The sequence below is a fragment of the Haliotis cracherodii genome, unplaced genomic scaffold, assembly GCF_022045235.1.
Source record: "Haliotis cracherodii isolate W230 unplaced genomic scaffold, xgHalCrac1.p SCAF_14, whole genome shotgun sequence".
Lineage (NCBI taxonomy): Eukaryota > Metazoa > Mollusca > Gastropoda > Lepetellida > Haliotidae > Haliotis > Haliotis cracherodii.
The window spans coordinates 33,667,051-33,687,269 of NW_027266269.1; the positions used below are offsets into that span (position 1 = coordinate 33,667,051).

The 20,219-nt window shown below is 43.9% G+C and overlaps 1 protein-coding gene across 2 annotated transcripts in view; it reads right to left on the minus strand.

Moving 5' to 3' along the window:
- The window catches only part of LOC139461202 (uncharacterized), a 71,234-nt gene that overhangs the window by 15,228 nt on the left and 35,787 nt on the right, over positions 1-20,219 (minus strand). For both annotated transcript variants that reach the window (XM_071242799.1, XM_071242798.1), the window contains one exon: positions 3,847-7,336. In XM_071242799.1, the coding sequence (XP_071098900.1) occupies positions 3,847-7,336 (3,490 nt within the window). The remainder of the gene's footprint in view (positions 1-3,846; positions 7,337-20,219) is intronic.

Consider the following 20,219-nt stretch of genomic DNA (forward strand, 5'->3'; position numbering starts at 1 on the left):
TTGTATCACGGCGTGTCAGGTTAATGCGAAAGGAAAGCCCGAAGCGATGCAGGTCTTAGACGTTTACCACTTCGGTGAAACCCACGAGCACGGGTATGGTACTGACACATCTAAACACATAATCGAGCGACCCGGGACTGACATCATGAGATTCAATCTATGCAATAGGGAGATAATAACATGCTTCAACCAAGTCAGCAAGCCTGACAACCCAATCCAGGAAGCTGGGGACCTATGTTCTTACCCAGAATCCCCACCGGTTTCCAGTCATACTGCCGTGATAAGCAAACAATCTTATTAAAATCAGATCTTAGTTCTCTCTACCGCTAAACAAAGATCTGAAGACATCCGATTAGGGGTCACGTCAGAACGACCTTTCATCCGACCAATCAGAGCGTCGCTTACCAGATCATGAAAGTGACAGTCTGAATGTGATTTCTAATCATGCAGGATCGAAAACTTTAAAACAAGGTAATCCAAACGATAGTTACGGGCTTAACGACTGAATCTATACAATCTAGACCACATATTAGCCATTTGAGGATGTTCTTTCGTTCAGGTTTCAAATTCTTAAGCGAGAATTTGTCAGAATATGTTTCGAAACGTAGTCGCTAATTTGAAATTAGGGCCGTATAGCACGAGAAAGCTGCCTTCTGATTGGCTAATGTCGACTTCTTGTCAGTAATTCCATTGGTCGGTCAGAGTTCGCGAAAGATCAGTCTGACATAACCCGTAAATGGATGTCCTCAGATCTTTGTTTAGCGGCAGCGAGAACTAAGACCTGATTTCAATGAGATTGATAAGCAAATGTCTGAGGTAACAATTCATAGTTGGGTGTAATGTCCCTTTAATCACACATTGCATCTACAAAGATATTGTCTGGAAGGAGTGTTTCCATGTCTGAATCCGTGTATGTCCCCAACCCCTAGGTCTGTCAGACAGACCCTGAAACATATATATCCAATAGAGCCCATGCAAGTCCATAATGGTTGCCAAGTCTTGATTACTGCAGTTTCAGGGTCTGTACAAATGTGCTGAATTCAGTTACCGGTAATCTCAAGCTGTGATAAGTGTTTAGTGCTGTGCAGATGCCGAGCCCCACCACTTCCGAAGTACCGACACTGAGACAAGACATTGTTTAGTGCTGGCAGATGGCGAACCTCACCACTCACCAAGACCCAACACTGAGACCAAACATGCTCTTTCTCTGACCCCTGACCTATCACTTTGGCCAGACAACATGAAAATGAAGTCTCTAGGCTCTTTTTTATTGTATCGTATAAAGATAATCTAACAACGTTTTTATTTCGTAAACAGACTAGATGTAAATCTACCACCCCTATGGATCCATGTACTCCCCCACCCCCTATGGGTCTATGTACTCCCCCACCCCCATGGGTCTATGTACCCCCTCACCCCCTATGGATCCATGTACTCCCCCACCCCCTATGGGTCTATGTACTCCCCCACCCCCATGGGTCTATGTACCCCCTCACCCCCTATGGATCCATGTACTCCCTCACCCCCTATGGATCCATGTACTCCCTCACCCCCTATGGGTCTATGTACCCCCTCATCCCTATGGATCCATGTACTCCCTCACCCCCTATGGATCCATGTACTCCCTCACCCCCTATGGGTCTATGTACCCCCTCACCCCCTATGGGTCCATGTACTCCCTCACCCCTATGGATCCATGTACTCCCTCACCCCCTATGGGTCTATGTACTCCCCACCCCTATGGGTCCATGTACCCCCTCACCCCCTATGGGTCCACGTACTCCCCACCCCCTATGGGTCCATGTACTCCCCCACCCCCATGGGTCCACGTACTCCCCACCCCCTATGGGTCCACGTACTCCCCACCCCCTATGGGTCCACGTACTCCCCACCCCCTATGGGTCTATGTACCCCCTCACCCCCTATGGGTCCATGTACCCCCTCACCCCCTATGGGTCCATGTACCCCGTCACCCCCTATGGGTCCATGTACTCCCCACCCCCTATGGGTCCACGTACTCCCCACCCCCTATGGGTCCATGTACTCCCTCACCCCTATGGGTCCATGTACTCCCTTACCCCCTATCAGTCTATGTACCCCCCTCACCCCATATCGGTCCATGTACCCCCTTACCCCTGATCAGTCTATGTACCCCCTCACCCCCTATGGTTCCATGTACTCCCCCACCCCTATGGGTCCATGTACTCCCTTACCCCTATGGATCCATGTACTCCCTCACCCCCATGGGTCCATGTACTCCCCCACCCCTATGGGTCCATGTACTCCCTCACCCCTATGGTCCATGTACTCCCTCACCCCCTATGGGTCCATGTACTCCCCCACCCCTATGGGTCCATGTACTCCCCCACCCCTATGGATCCATGTACTCCCTCACCCCTTTGGGTCCATGTACTCCCTCACCCCATATCGGTCCATGTACGCCCTCATCCCTTATGGGTCCATGTACTCCCTCAACCCTATGGATCCATGTACTCCCCCACCCCCATGGGTCCATGTACTCCCTCACCCCCTATGGGTCCATGTACTCCCTCACCCCCTATGGGTCCATGTACCCCGTCACCCCCTATGGGTCCATGTACTCCCTCACCCCCTATGGGTCCATGTACCCCGTCACCCCCTATGGGTCCATGTACTCCCTCACCCCCTATGGGTCCATGTACTCCCTCACCACTATGGGTCCATGTACTCCCCCACCCCTATGGGTCCATGTAATCCCTCATCCCTTATGGGTCTATGCACTCCCTCACCCCCTATGGGTCCATGTACTCCCTCACACCCAATTGGTCCATGTACTCCCTCACCCCCTATGGGTCCATGTACTCCCTCACCCCCTATGGGTCCATGTACTTCCCCACCCCTATGGGTCCATGTACTCCCTCACACCCAATTGGTCCATGTACTCCCTCACCCCCTATGGGTCCATGTACCCCGTCACCCCCTATGGGTCCATGTACTCCCTTACCCCCATGGATCCATGTACTCCCTCACCCCCTATGGGTCCATGTACTCCCTCACCCCCTATGGGTCCATGTACTCCCTCACCCCCTATGGATCCATGTACTCCCTTACCCCCATGGATCCATGTACTCCCTTACCCCCTATGGGTCCATGTACCCCGTCACCCCCTATGGGTCCATGTACTCCCTCACCCCCTATGGGTCCATGTACCCCGTCACCCCCTATGGGTCCATGTACACCGTCACCCCCTATGGGTCCATGTACACCCTCACCCCCTATGGGTCCATGTACTCCCTCACACCCAATGGGTCCATGTACGCCCTCACCCCCTATGGGTCCATGTACTCCCTTACCCCCTATGGGTCCATGTACTCCCTTACCCCCTATGGGTCCATGTACTCCCTTACCCCCTATGGGTCCATGTACTCCCTCACCCCCTATGGGTCCATGTACTCCCCACCCCCTATGGGTCCATGTACTCCCTCACCCCCTATAGGTCCATGTACGCCCTCACCACTATGGGTCCATGTACGCCCTCACCACTATGGGTCCATGTACTCCCTCACCCCCATGGGTCCATGTACCCCCTCACCCCCTATGGATCCATGTACCCCCTCACCCCCTATGGGTCCATGTACTCCCTCACCCCCATGGGTCCATCTACGCCCTCACACGCTATGGGTCCATGTACTCCCTCACCCCCTATGGGTCCATGTACTCCCTTACCCCCTATGGGTCCATGTACCCCGTCACCCCCTATGGATCCATGTACTCCCTCACCCCCTATGGGTCCATGTACCCCCTCACCCCTATGGGTCCATGTACCCCGTCACCCCCTATGGATCTACATATATTTGTCCCACTCACTGTCATCCGACTGTGTAATTTGTAAGGTGAGGTGTTCCTCCTCCGTCTCAGGCTTCGGGGAAGATCCTTGTCTCTTTGGGGAACACTGGGGGCTGTACTGTGGTGAGTGGAAGGACACTTCAGAAGCGAAGCTCACTCGTTTGTTGGCCTTTGAATCTTCGAAGGAGCTACTACTTGATGAAACAATCCCAACCAGGTTTACTTCAGTCTCCTGGAGCAATTCAGGGGGAGGTAATCCTTCATCACAGAAGTTACGTATACACTCAATGTTTGCATTTTCAAATTGCTCTTCGTCGACTAGCTGTGGAAATATTCCATCACACGCGATTGAATGTCGGCTGGGTTTCCTTGGGGGTGCCTCACTCTGAGCACACAAACTGTCAGGGTTAGATAATGACCTTGACCTATAACCTTTGGCTTTCTTACGTAAACAGGATTTCAGAGGCTTGCGATCATGAGCAAACTGTTCATAGATCTCAATAGTAATGCTGTCGTTTTCATCCTGGCAGTCGGACAAACCATAGCACAGCTCCTCAGCAGTGTAGTTTCTTAGATGGATGTTGCCGAACCGCTGCTGCTCGAACCAACTCGGCCCCGTCTCTGGCTTCTCTGGTGATGTAGGACTCTGTTCTTCTTTCACGGCATACAGACCCTCCAGGTGTAGTGAGCTGGTCGAGTTGGAGGAGCTGGAGCTGCTGAGAGGACGACGTTGAGGCTTTGGCTTCGGACTCGTTGGGCAGCTCCCAGGATGCATTTCATAGGCGTACCGATCATACTTGCGCTCCCCCCCATCGCGTTGACAGTCCGTGTGATGATGAGGTAGACATGTCTGCTGCTCACTGTTGTTGACAAACTTGGGTACACCCTCTAGATGAGGAGGAAGGAACAGAATGCGTTCGAGATCTGCCGCTAACGATGCACATCGTCTCGGTTCCACGTATCCCGGGTCCAAACAAGACGATGACGAGCTTACTCCGCTGCTGCTGGAGGCTAGATTTCCTACATGAGTTGGCACGTGACCCTTGTGACCTTGACAACTACACGACCCCGTCTGTCTGCACTGCGTCTGTTGACTGTCATCAATGACTGGTCTCAGAATAATGGGAATCTGAACCGGGTCAAACAGGGAGCTGTTACTATGAGTTTGCTCAATTCCTGATGCCAAGAAGCTAAGATCTGGCAGGGAATTATGGGTATAGAAAGAGTTCTTTCCGATTCGAGATGGAGAAAGACTCGCAGATCTTTTGAAGTTGGGCATAGATTTTGTTCTTTTCGCTCTAATTTCATTTGCTGACACACATCTCCTTGGTGAAGGGGTGTCAGGGTCTTTTAGCTCCTTCCGAGGTTCATGGCCACATACGTCATCTAGTAAAGAGATGAAATCTCTCTGCGGTGAGTTTGGAGACGTCTGCATTGAATGGTCCAACAGAACGGGGCCTTTACTCCCATCAATAGACGTCTGAATACCACAGTCTTGTGTCTTAGGCGGGAACTGGGATGCAAAATTCTTGGTGCCTTGCCAGAGCACAACGGTGTCGGGGGTCATTCCTGTTGAATGGCTCCTGAAAGACGGTGACATGGTCCGTGAATCTCGACTCCTGATGACACCAGGACCAACTTCAGTTGGGATGTTAAGTCTCAAGCCTCTGTTCCCACATCCACAAATGTCTGAATCATGCTCACTGTAATCATCCTGGTCAAGGCCTGTACGCGAGACTGACAATAAATGATCACCAAATCTTTCGTCAGCCAGGCCATTCTGGGGAAACAAGATTTGCTCCACAGTCTTCATAGTGTCCGGAGACACAGGATTTGATGGACATCGCATCCTCTGGTACATTTCCAGAAGTGATGCGGAATGTCGCTTATTGTGGAAGCTGTCGGCCATTGCCTGTAAATTTTCACGTTTCTTTGCTCGTTCCAGTTTCCTGTGCTGAACAGGATGGCTAAGGTCAGGCAAGCTGTTGCATCGTGATGTCTCTAACATGTTTTCAAGTTTACCAAACTTTCTCAGATTTTTTACGTGCTTCCAAGACGTGACGTATGTTGGGTACCTTGGTTCAGCATTCACCTCATCAGAATAGTGCATATCTTCTAAAGACTGAAGAGTTCCAGTGTGGGAAGATAACTTGTAACAAGATGGAGACCTTGCTGGAGATCGCAAACTTCCACAACTGTGTGACCTACTAGAACCTGACGATTTGCTGCAATGACCTTTCTCAAGGTCACTAAGCTCTGACTTTTCAATTGATCGTTCCTGCACTGCACCAAGAGAGCAGCCGCGTTGATGGCTGTTTGGTCGATAGGCTCTACTTGCCCTCAGACTTGGATCAGTGTTCTGCATTTGACAAAAGTGAAAACTATTCGAACAAATTTCCTCCGCCTCCTCTCCATTTGAACTGCACGATGGGCTGCAAGAGTTACTCGCCCCTCCCTGAGACGAGGATTGTGAGACGTAAGAATGTTCACTCTCGGATGCTGTAAAATGGCTCTGAGATTCATTAAACGACAAGAAGTATTCATCCTTCCTGGGACAACAGGTTACCGCAAGACGAGCATCGGTTGAAGACCGGCTATTCACAAGCTCCTGACAACGTCCTAAACTGTCCACAGAAAAGTGTTGAGGCAATGGCTCTCCCGTAGGAGTTGGAGTGAACAGGGGATCATTGCTGAAATCTAACATATCACTAGAACACATCATCTCACGCTCGCTGGATGAGATCTCCATCGATGTCCGACTGCCAGACAGTTCGGATTCATACGGTCCGAGAAACACATCTTGCTGTGAGTCAGGCAGAGTTCCGAATCGTGTGTAACTTCCAGTAAGAGAATGTGGAAAGGGTAGAACTGGTTCAGGCTCCCCCTCACTTCGGGGAACTGATCCATCGCGGATGTTGGTATCAAACTGAACAATAAAGTCTTCATCGTAGAAGTACTCGTTATTGAAGCATCCCTCTTCAGGAGAGGAAGCAGCTGTTGATCTTCCACGGCCGCTCTCACTTTCCGACAAAGACACATCAATACCCTCCCGTGACTCCTGGACATCGCTTTGAACATCGTTTGAGAAATACCCGCTCTCGGGCCGTTTCTTTTTCTTTTTCTTCTCAGGCGATGACGGTTCCTTTGATGGGGAGAGGTCCTTCCATGTCACCAGTTGGTTACTGTTCTCTTCGTTCTTCTTCATTTTCGGACTTCCTCCATAGCTGGAACTCATATTCTTCTCCTTGGTTGGTGAAAGATCCTTCCATGTTTTTGTGCGATTGCGTGATCGCCGTGGCAACGTGGACACTTGTCGCTCCTCCAGCTTGGTGTTGATGATATTGGAGTCCATCTTGATGACGGGGCCCTGCTCTAGCTGGAAGCCTCCATCGATTGTGATGGTCGCGGAGTTAGCCGGATTGTTAAGGGTCACATGATTGTCACATGGTATCTGACCTCCCAAAGTCAGCTGACCTTTGCTGTGGGTGGGAGAGAGGTCCTTCCACGTGGTCTGAAAGGAAAAGATGATAAAGTTACATATTGTTTGTTTGTTCTTTAAAAACTTTTATGCCACACTCAGCAATGTTCTAGCTATCAACTAAACAAGTCTGGATTAGACAAACCAATGATTGATATTATGAGCAATGTGCAATGAGTCTGTGAGTGAGTGAGTGAGTTGGGTTTAACGCCACTTTTAACAGTATTCCAGTAAAATCACGGCGTTTCAGCTTAATGTGGGAGGAAAGCCCAAAGTGATGCAGTTGTCAGACGTTTACCACTGGGGTGAAACCCACAAGCATGGGTATGGTGCTGACAAACCTAGAAACATACAATCAACAAAGTCATCAAGCCTGACCACCCAATCCATTAAGTCCTCTACAAGCATAGGTTACATGGGGCCTTTACATAATGAGAATGATGAGTTTAATATTTACACAGAAACCATTTTGGTCTGGACTTATGAACCAGTAACTCGACAATAAGTGATTAGTGTACACATCATGCATATTAGTGTTTGAAATGAAGGAGTGGCCTGAGGTCCTTGAGGTTTTCTCCTGTAGTATTTTATCTCGTGGTGCCTTAATCTTTACCTTATAACATCAGGGCTATGACAAGGAACCTTTGACTTTCATGCTTAGTCTCAAACACTCAAACAAACCGCCTCCGGGGTCTAGTGGTAGAGCGTCCGCCCAGAGAGCGAAAGGTCCAGGATTCGATCCCAGGCCGCGTCATACCAAAGACGTTAAAAGATGGTACTTGTTGTTATACTGTCTGACGCTCGGCATTAAGGAGCTAAAACATGGACTGGTTGGCTCGGAGTCCGTATACTGTGTCTGAGTGGGGTATTCATGTTAAAACTGCGGCATGGTATCTCAGTGGGCTAGCACTATCAATTGGCATCAGTCCGGTCTAGTACAAGCAGGCACACACACACACACACACACACACACACACACACACAAACACACAAACACACACACACACACACACACACAATAATCTTGGATGCGACATTAAACCCAATTTCACCTCACCTCAAACACTCAAGTCATCTCATATAGCATTTAATAAACATGAATTCCAATAAACTGGTTTTCACTTTGACTTTAGTTTAAATTAACAAGCAACTACAACTCATTTCAACCAACAGCGAGAACAGTGACCATTGCCAGACATGCTATGGAGGAGATACTGGTCTCAACCGTCAGAAAACATGCAGTACCGTATTTGCCAAAATAAGCACCCTGGGTGCTTAGAAAAGGGGTTGCCTATCAAAACCTTAAATGTGTTTCTGAAATTGAGGAGTGACCAAACCTTGTTCAAGCGTGTTATCTTCATAATAATTAATTTCATATAATAAATATAAATTAATAATTTCAACTTCATATCTCTTTCAACACCCTTATCACTGTCAGTCCGTTTTCATTTACTGTACAGATAGGCAAAAATATTGATTTGAACTACGATTTTTCTTTTTCCTTTAATAGGGCAAATGCCCTATGCAGAAAGAAAACTAAATAAAAGAAATTGCAAAAATACTAGCAAAATTATGCTGAGTATTTCCTTGACACCAAACCAAGGACTCTATCTTATTGAATTCTGCTTTTTTCAATTTTCTCTCCAACTTGAGATAAACACTTGATACATTCAAGATAACCGATTTAACGGAAAAGCTTTTGGGGTTAGCAAGTATACAAGGCCCCTTGAGTACGAGTGCACCCACTGCTCACATGGGTTATACTATAGCCGAGTCGTCTAATTTTATTACTTGAATCAAATATATCAGCTTCTTGTTCCAATTCAAGTTTATAGAATTACGACATCTTGCATTTTTAAATTTCCATCCAAGAATCCAATTTTTTTTGTCACGTGTAATTCAGTTTTCCAATTAAACAAATTTATATTGAACATCAAAGGAAATGCGTTCAGCAAAGCCAATGATCTCATTAAATATTCATTCACTACATGCTAGCACTACTAACATCTCATTTCTGTACACGTTGTCGTGTTAATCAGCTCCTCTGTGTTTTTTATATCCATTCATGGAAAATCTGGTTTCTTCGTTAGCATGATTACAAAATACCCTATGAACAATGTGTGTGTGTTGAGTGTGTTAGTTGTTTGATGCCACACTCTGCAATATTCCAGCTATATGATGGCACCCTGAAAATAATCGAGTCTGGACCAGACAATCCACTGTTGTTGTTGTTTGTTGTTTAATGCTGCACTCAGCAATATTCCAGCTATATGATGGCAGTATGTAAATAATCAAGACTGGACCAGACAATCCAGTGATTGACATCATGAGCATGGATCCACGCAATTGGGATATGATAACATGCATCAACCAAGTCAGCGAGCCTTATCACCCGATCACGATGGTCGCCTCTTACAAGTAAAGTAGGGTTACTGGACTACCAGTATCAAGCCAAACAAGGTTTCCCTGTATTGGAATGACTGTCCTTTTGCAAATAACAGACCTCTGCATTAAGTGCAAGTCTTAACCATGGTATGCTCGATAAGTACATTACTACCCGTCACTTCATGAGTGTGCAGTCTCAGCTCCCTAGGAAGCATACAACTCAAGCTGCCTGTTTGGGTGTAACATTACATTTACTATCCCATCCGGCCGCCTCCGTGGTCTAATGGTAGAGTGTCCGCCCGGAGAGCGGAAGGTCCGGGGTTTGATCTCCGGCCGCGTCATACCAAAAGATGTTAAAAGATGGTACTTGTTGTTACCCTGTCTGGCACTCGGCATTAAGGGGCTAAAACAAGGACTGGTCGGCTCGGAGTCAGTATACTGTGTCTGAGTGGGGTATTCATGTTAAACTGTGGCATGATATCTCAGTGTGTACAAGCAGCCACACAAACACACACACGTACATGCACATCGCTATATAAGTGCAATAATCTTGGACGCGACGTTAAACCCCATTTCCCCTCACCTCACCTACTATCCCATCCTACCAAGTACCCACTTACTGCTGGTTAAACAGAACTGAATAAGAGGTGTCCCAACTGACATGAATCAGGTTATTGTAATTGAACGTTAATTTTATAATTTTGCAAATGTGGTTTTAAATAGGTTGGCATTACTGCACCGAATGGAATTTTAGAATACCTTGAACACAAAAATGTAAGGATGTTGAAAAAAATCCTAATCTTAAAGTTAAATTTTTTTTTAAATTTGCCTGTCACACATAGTTAAATACTCTAGATAAATTTTTTTCCTTGAATCTTAATTCAAACATTCAGTGAACAGACCACTTATTTTTTTCTACAGGTAGTAAAAAGATTCTGCAGTGTCCTCTGTATTTCTAGCCAATCAGGGAACAACAGGCTCTGTGAGCAGCGTCCATCACAGAAGGAGGTCTGCACAATATCACCAACTTATTAATATTCAACAAGATTGTGCATCTTGCCACTTAACACATCTCCGCTCGAGCTGAATCCCATTCTACTCTAAATTTAAATTGAGGAAAGATGTATCTAGGGAGGTTTTAGTCAAGAAGGAAGCTGCTATAAATACGCCTATTGACTCCAAGTAAAGGCATGAGTCATTCAAACGGGCTGATACTATCTTCCTGTAACTGCTTCACACAACTCACTACCACCAGCTTCCCTACTTTACTGAAGTGAGGCTATGCTTGCACTTGCCGTACCCTAAATGATCCGCTTAACTCAATTACCGCATTTGACATAATAAGCGCCCCGCTTTAATAAGCGCCCACGATGATATTTGCTAATATATTGGCCAGTGAACAATCCTAATTAGCACCCCTTGCGGTTGATCAATGTACACAAGACTTATCTATTCGCGTATAATACGCACTCATTTGTTATATGCAAACTGAATTATGGGTAATTAAATTCTGGAAAAATATATCTGTCGTACATAAACATTTCAGGCTGTCAGCATAAACCACGAAATTTATCTTTCAACTTTTTTTTACTAAAATAATATTCTAATAAGAGCCCCCTATTTCTAATTTTGAGAGCGCCCTGGGTGCTTATTACGTCGAATACGGTATAAGAAGCAATACATTTCAATTATCTGTATTGTTTATTTGTCGTTTTTAACACTGCACTTAATAATATGACAATGACGTGTGAATAATCAAGTTTTGAAAAAAACATTGATTGATACTATGAGCATTGATCCATGCTGTCGGGCATGATGATATGTAAATCAACCAAGTCGCTTAGGATGACCACTTGATGCATTTAGCCGCCTCTGATGACTTTGGTTTGGTTTGTTGTTTAACGCCGCATGGGGGCTGTTGTCTCTCTTACAGGACCAAGAGTCTATATTTTTAAACAACTCACCCCAATCTCCCTTTTCAGTTGGAGCTCATCAGATATGAAAACTTCTGACACAGAGTTTGTTTGTTTGTTTGTCTCACTCGGCAATGTTCCAGTCATATGACGGCGGTCTGCAAATAATCGATTCTGGACCACACAATCCAGAGATTGACAGTATGAGCATCAATCTACGCCATTGGGATGCATCAACCAAGTCAGCAAGCCTGACCACCTGATCTTGTTAGATGGCTCTTTCTCTGACACAGTGTCCAGATATTAAGTGAGTGAGTGAGTGAGTGAGTGAGTGAGTGAGTGAGTGAGTGAGTGAGTGAGTGAGTGAGTGAGTATGGTTTTACGCCGCTTTTAGCAATATTCCAGCAATATCACGGCGGGGGGACACCAGAAATGGGCTTCACACATTGTACCCATGTCGGGAATCGAACCCGGGTCTTCGGCGTGACAAGCGAATGCTTTAACCACTAGGCTACCCGACCGCCCCCCAGGGAATTAAGAGTGTAAAACAGAATCCAGATATGAGACTTTTGGCCAGGGGTTGAAAATTTATAAAAAATGTCACTTGACCAAGGGCAAGTATGACCAACATTCTTACTTGCCCAATTTTAAAATGTACTTGACCAAAATTAAGTAAAATGTTACATCTACAGAACTGAAAATCAGCATGATCAGAGATAGACACAATGTTCCTTTACTAGTGTTTCTAAAACTCGCTTATAGCACGCAGTAATGCAAGGCTCCCAAAATTTACTTACATATTTAATAAAGTTTTACACTGACACGACGTTTTTCCTCACATCTCAAAAAAACATTATCAGCTGATCACCACGAGCATGTAATGAAATACCAGTCAACAAATCTGAACTGAAGTACGCAATTTAATCCCATTATTATACTATCTGGTTATAAAAAAGTGTTCATTGTTTATCTGGACTTTTGAAAAATATTTATTTTATTCAAATTTTCATTCACTGTTTGTTTACATTCATTTCGGGGAAATCATGTGTGAAATGATCAGTAGATTGCACAGCTCACCGTTATTTACAGCCACCACAGTCAGATTAGTACAGATTTAGTACGCCTAAAATCTAATTTTAGTTGACAGGGTATGGGTACATATATCATAAATGCCCAGAGCTCCAGATAAGTTTTTGGTGTTGTGGGTATTTTACCCATGCATTTTAAAATCATTGGGTATCAGTAATTCTACCTGGGTATTCAAATTTCTGTTACCCACTAGTTTTTACACATGTGGGTATTTAAGTTAAATATTTAACAACACTATTCATCTAGTCCCTGCAAACTGGTGTCATGTGGGTTAGAGAGCTTTATAGGACTCACAAATACCACGAAACTTCCACAAGAAAGTGTGATGGCAAATGATCATGATGTAACTGTCATCGTGGAGTTTGACACTGTTGACGGAATGCCCGTTTATAATTTCAAAATAAGTTGCTGCTTCACTAATCGAATATGCAGGTTTACTTCACAATATTTTGATAATACACACAAGTTTTATCTTTGTAGCGTATCTTTAATGTTCGTTGCATATTTGATACGCTTGGATTTTATTTTACTGCGTATTTCTGCATTTCTGATGCGTATTTTACGCAGATACGCAGCTCTGATGCCATACTCGTTTTAAGTCATATATAGTGTTTCGCAATCGAAGAGTGAGTGAGCCTGGAAGGTGACTGGTGTATCAAATAAAATATGTCATCAACTCTAGGCCTCATGAAGCTTCTAAAGTTGGCACTAGACCTACCTCACATTACAAATTCCAAGAAATGTAGTTAATGGTCTTTCAATTCCAAGGAGCATGTGCCATATATGGAAGTGTTACTACGATTTGTCAATGAAACAAACCTGGTTCTCATTGTTGACCTGCTTGACATTGAAGTATTATGTAATTAAGCTCAGAATATAAGACCACTGGTACAGACGGTCCATATAATTAGATTTCTGGCACGGACAGTACACACAATATACAAGACAAAATATCTGGCACAGAGAGCTCATATAAGACCACTGGCACAGAAAGTCAACATGAAAGATTTCTGGCAGAGCCAGTCCACGGGATAAGACCGCTGGCACAGAAAGTCTACATGAAAGATTTCTGGCACAGAAAGTCTACATGAAAGATTTCTGGCATAGCCAGTCCACATAATAAGACTGCTGGCACAGAAAGTCTACATGAAAGATTTCTGGCACAGCCAGTCCACGGGATAAGACCGCTGGCACAGAAAGTCTACATGAAAGATTTCTGGCACAGAAAGTCAACATGAAAGATTTCTGGCACAGCCAGTCCACATGATAAGACCGCTTGCACAGAAAGTCTACATGAAAGATTTCTGGCACAGAAAGTCAACATGAAAGATTTCTGGCACAGCCAGTCCACATAATAAGACCGCTGGCACAGAAAGTCTACATGAAAGATTTCTGGCACAGAAAGTCAACATAATAAGACCAATAGGACAGGGAACAAGACAGTTACAGTACCAGCTAGACTAACACCAAATCTCTGAAAATATATAATATTGATAAAAACAAACCATACTTAAATTGAAAAGGAGCCCTAGTGAACCTGAGGAAAATCTAGACTTGCTTTATTTAGGACTCTTTCATTACAGTAAGGACTGGTGAAAGGGAAACAAAATGGTCCAGGGACCGTGAGACAGGCTAGGTACCAGGCTCGCTCTTTCCGACTTGAGATAATATGACATCTGGCATGGCAAACATATCTTCATTGCTGACAATCAGAACTGCCGTCTTTGCTATGACAATTACAGTGCATTATCTTGGGTAGGAGATTTGATCCAATATGTGCAAACTGCCATATTCCACAGCAGATAGTGACGTGCATACCATGGTGGCTAGTACCTTGCGTATAGCACGGCTGACGGAACATGAGTCATGGTGTATATGACTATATGACCATCACGAAGCACTCCCTGGGGTCTGGGTCTGCATGCCACCTGTCAGGACTGGGAATAAAACAGCTCACTGATCGCATGCGGCCTGACACTTACTGTCAAATACCAATGTGATCAGCTCGGAAACATCATTATCATAACCCAGTGGTTATCGACCACATACTCCGGTATAAGTCAGATGATTATACTGTTTCATCGTCAGAAGGGTATTGTGTGAGGGTAAATATGGAGAATATATGCACACATCATTTTTTAAGTTTGTTTGTTTGTTGTTTAACTGTGATCATGATTACGTGAACCAATTAGATCTCAACATCCTGACATGGAGGGAAGATAAACTTTTATACCACACCAAATACTGTTCTGTGAGCAGAATAACTTTGTAAAAAAACAAAAACAATATTCTTGGTGGACATTTTTTGTGTGTAAAAATCATCACTCAGCCATGGGATGGGGGACACGATTCTGTGTAGTATGGAGGCCACCATGAAAGATACACATGCATGTGGAATTATTTCTTTATTGTTGAAAGTACCGTATTCGATGTAATAAGTGCCCAGGGTGCCCTCAAAATTTGAAAAGGGGGCGCTTATTAGAATGCAATTTTGGTTAAAAAACAATTGAAAGATCATAAAATTTGTGGTTTCGTGAACGCAGAAAACAATCTGAGTTGTATTTTCCCCCTTTAGATGTTCATGTCTCTTACAAATAATACCATGTGCATGCTTAGCAAATACCGCCTTGGGCGCTTATTAAAGCAGGGCATTTAATTATTTCACAGAAAAACACACTTGACTCAGTTTCAGAAATAGCGGCATGCACAGATCCCAGATGGGCTGCACACTAAGTGGCAGGGGCTGTATTTTCCACAAGGAATTCCCTGCGGACACGAGTTTATGTTCTGGAATGAAACTCATGAACCATGATCACAAAACACATTGTTGAGCTGATATAGCAAACAGGTCCATCGGCATTAACTGAAAGAGTCACTAAGGGGAGATAACTCAGTTGACATTTTGACATACCAGTTGGATTGTCAGGTCTCATTAAGGGTTCAACCATTTGTTTGTTTGTAGTTTAACGTTGCAGTCAGCAATATTCAAGCTATAAGACCGGGGTCATGAAATAATTGCGTGTGGACCAGACAATCCAGTGATTGACATCATGAGCATCGATCCACGCAAGAAGGTTTCAGTACTTTCTGTCAAAAATAATCAATGGGGTAAAAAAGAGTTATTTCATTGTGAGGGGAGGTGAAATGGGGTTTAACATTGTGTTCTAGATTTTTGCACTTATATAACAACGTGCATGTGTGTGCGTGTGTGCATGCTTGTGCTCACGTGTGTGTGGTTGCTCATACTAGTCCGGACTTATGCCAATTTATAGTGCTAGCTTGCCGAGAAACCATGCCGCAGTTTAACGTGAATACCCCACAGTATACTGACTCCGAGCCGACCAGTCCTTGTTTTAGCCCCTTAAACCACGGAGGCGGTCCAGTATACTGTGTCCAGTATACATTATACTGACTCCAGTATACATTATACTGACTCCAAGCCGACCAGTCCTTGTTTTAGCCCCTTAATGACGGGTGTCAGGTAGGGTAACAACAAGTACCATCTTTTTACATCTTTTGGTATGGCACAGCCAGGGATTGAACCCCTGACCTTCCAAACTCCGGGCAGACACTCTACCCCTAGACTACAGGGCTGTTAGTCGTTTGACGTGAAGAGAGAGAAAGTTACCAGCTGCTATAGTATGGATTCCGGGGAAAGAATGCTGGTCCCAAGGAACCCCTGGACCAGGGGGTCCAGATTTATTGCAGACAATCATCATATAGCTTGAATATTGCTGAGTGTGGTGTTAAACTACAAACAAACAAATATCATCAATGACTTAGTTTACAGATCAACCTCAAATTCTGTCTATGACATTTGCACAGCGAAAGAATAATTTAGATTCACTTTGTCAAACTCATGGATGCATCTTAAAATTTTAAAGTACAAAGACTATGATCAAATATAGGAGTGAGTGAGTATTGTTTTACGTCACTTTAAGCAATATTCCAGCAATATCACGGCAGGAACACAAGAAATGGGTTCACACATTGCAACATGTGGGGAATCGAACCCGGGCCTTCAGCGAGACAAGAGAACACATTAACCACTAGGCTACACCACTGCCCCTCAAATATAGAAAATTATCGTCATGTTTTTGCAAAGGGGCTCACATGAACCTTCATCACTGATCTTGATCTTCTACCAAGCCTCTTCCACTGACAGTCTTTGTCAGGTTATTTGCTTGCCCCTATTGACACAGTGCTGGGAGTGATTGAAGGACAACTGTGTGCCACGCTGTTTGATGAAGGATTGAGTGCATGAATGGCATCAAGCACGCCGCATCACAGTGGTGCTAATGACGGACTCTTGGCGGTACTATGTGCTCCAGGGCCTGTGGTGTATGACTGACATCAAGCAGCTTACTGTGAGTGGCGGTAGTACCACGGTCAAGATGGACACAAACTACATGACTCAGCCTAAGTGACCATCATCGTCAGTCAATGTCAAGGTCAACACAGGTAGCGATAGATGACTAATTCACGAAAACACTATTTATCGTATTTGAGGATGGTTTCTTAACTCAATCAGTAGTCAAAATAACATAAAAGTGAATAAACAAAAATGTATATTTTGTGTGTGCGGGCGAGCCTGCCAGCAGTCAGATAAAGATCGATCAAAGAGCTTTTTAAAAAATACTCTTAAAACTTTACAGTTTGATCATGATATATTTTGTAATGATATCCCAATGAAGATATATCCAATTAATGTATACTGAACAAAATAAGTAAGGGAACATGAATACTTTTGGGGATATTTATAAGAAATTGTGTGCTCAGTCTTCACTAAAAAAACATCTACAAAATATTGACCATCCCTTACTTTTTTTGTTCATATTGTAAATATGTAAATACAGGCAACTACTATCAAAATCGCTGTAGACCAGAGTCACTGAAAAGCACTTTAAAAAAACATTGGCTCTGATTGTTTGTTTGTTTGTTGTTTAACGCAGCACTCAGCAATATTCAAGCTATATCACGGCGGTCTGTAATTGAGTCAGGACCAGACAATCCAGTGATTGACACCATGAGCATCGATCTAAGCAATTGGGACACGAGGACATGCATCAACCAAGTCAGCGAGCCTGACCACCCAATCCCGAACCGCCTCTTACGACAAGCATAGTCGCCTTTTACGGCAAGCATGAGTTGCTGAAGACCTATTCTACTGCGGATCTGCACGGGCACATTGGTTTAGAGCATAGGCCGACCCCCTTTCTTTTGCAATTGATTTTGATCTCAGCCTAACTCGGTTACATACTGCAATCAACTTGACGAGGTAGTTTTAAATCTATACCACTGCAAATGAACATAGATGATTGAGTATCCTGAAAAATCATCTTTCAACAGGTATAACACTGCGCAAAAAAATTCATCAAATGAAAATAAACCACGAACATCAATTACAAATTATCTAATAATGTCTTTCTGACGTCCTTTGTGTTTTCCTTCATCAAACTCCCTACCAAGGGTACCAAAATCAATGAACAACCAACAATAGGCCGACCAGCAATGTGATTATCACACAATAATCAATGCCTCACTGGTAGTATTGTTTTGTGTAAAATGAGTCATTCCATTTTGTCATAATCAATAGAACGAGCATATAACACCAGAAATACCTGTGTGGACTAACGCTTCGTCTCGGAAATCATTTCATTTTCATTGTTAAACAAGTAACTACATATACATTGAAGGTGAGGGAAAATGGGGTTTAACTTCACGTCCAAGAATATTGCACTAATATATCGATGTGTGTGTGTGTGTGGGGGGCTGCTTGTACTTGTCCGGACTGATGCCGATTCATAGTGCTAGCCCACTGAGATACCATGCCGCAGTTTAACATGAATACCCCACACAGACACAGTATACTGTCTCCGAGCCGACCAGTCCTTGTTTTAGCCCCTTAATGCCGAGCGCCAGACAGGGTAACAACAAGTACCATATCTCTTAACGTCTTTTGATATGATGCGGTCGGAGATTGAACCCTGGTCTTTCTACCACTCTCTACCACTAGACAACAAAGGCAGTCCATTTATATTGAAAAGGAGCCCCAATGAGATCACTGAGATGGGAGACCTGTGAAAAATCTAGACTTGCTTCACTTAGGACTGTAGCATTACAGTACAGGCTGGGCGGAAGGGAAATGATATAGTTCAGTGACTGTGAGACAGGCTATCCGTGCACCTGCTAACAACACACAATGGCTGGGACAGTTCACTGATCTGCATATATGCATGAATATTCAGGATGCAATCTTCACAGGGAATACACTTTTAGATGTTATCAGGCCTCAATGTTATTGGAACTTTATGAGTTACGCCTCATGCTTGTGAACAGACAACTGAAAGTTCAAAGCTTCAGCAAGACTGGCAAGAACTAGATAATAACATTGTGTAATCAGGATAAGATTTCTTTCATAAAGATATGATCTGTACAGATGTTGCCATGGTTACTCTTCTTGAGTAAAAGTATCCATTCAAAGTGCTTTTAATATCAGGATATCCAAATATCTCCCTAAAATTGCAAATTCAAATGCTGTAATTGATTTTAAATATCCTTGTTACATCTTTTGTTATAAATTTTGTAGAAAATTAAACTCGATTCAACCAAGACAAATCTCTTTTTGCATTTTCCAAATTAACCAAAAAATTCTATAAAACAAGAAACAAAATTGATCTGGACTTATTTCTGTGTCTATAAAGAGGCTATATTCTTTAAGACATCACCCTTCAAATTACTCCCCTTTTATAAATTTTAGTGCTTTGTTCCTGATGATAGTGGAGTGTTAGAATGCTGATACTGCTTCCCTAATGACACATTCACACCTCAACAGGTATGAGTCAGACCCAAGGACCAAACGCCAGTAATCGGACCATACCAGCACTATGATCATGCATTCAACACCAGCCTCCCACCGTGACCAGAACACAATAACATAGCATTTTTATTACAATTTATTCCTTGGACGAATTACATAAATAATGCCCCAGATAGGAGCTTATCAAATACGGTTAAGTGCTCAGCCTCATCAAATATGAATCAAGCTCTTTATTACATCTGAGTGTAAAATATTCGATTTCCGTCTTTTGCTGCATCGAAGCTGTCATGCACTTACTTCAAAGAAATATGGAAAATAGCATTAATAAGTCAATAACCGTCCTCATGTTTCCATTAATACCGATATTATCGTTCTGAATAATGATATGTCCGAATCTGCTGGGAAGATGATGTGTTTTGTCTGTTTGCTGGGAAGAACATTAAAAGGACCATGCAGAATTCTGTGCATGACAATTATCGGTGCATTCGAACCCACTCTGGCGTGCTATGAGCAGTGCATCACCAAATCATTCTAGACTTCTCTCACTGTTTATTTATCTTTCCTATATTTTTCTTTTCTTCTGTTCCGTTCATGTTTAGTACGTGGCGGTCGGGTAGCCTAGTCACGCCGAAGACCCAGGTTCGAATCCTGACTTGGGTACAATGTGTGAAGCCCATTTGTGGTGTCCCCCACCGTGATATTGCTGGAA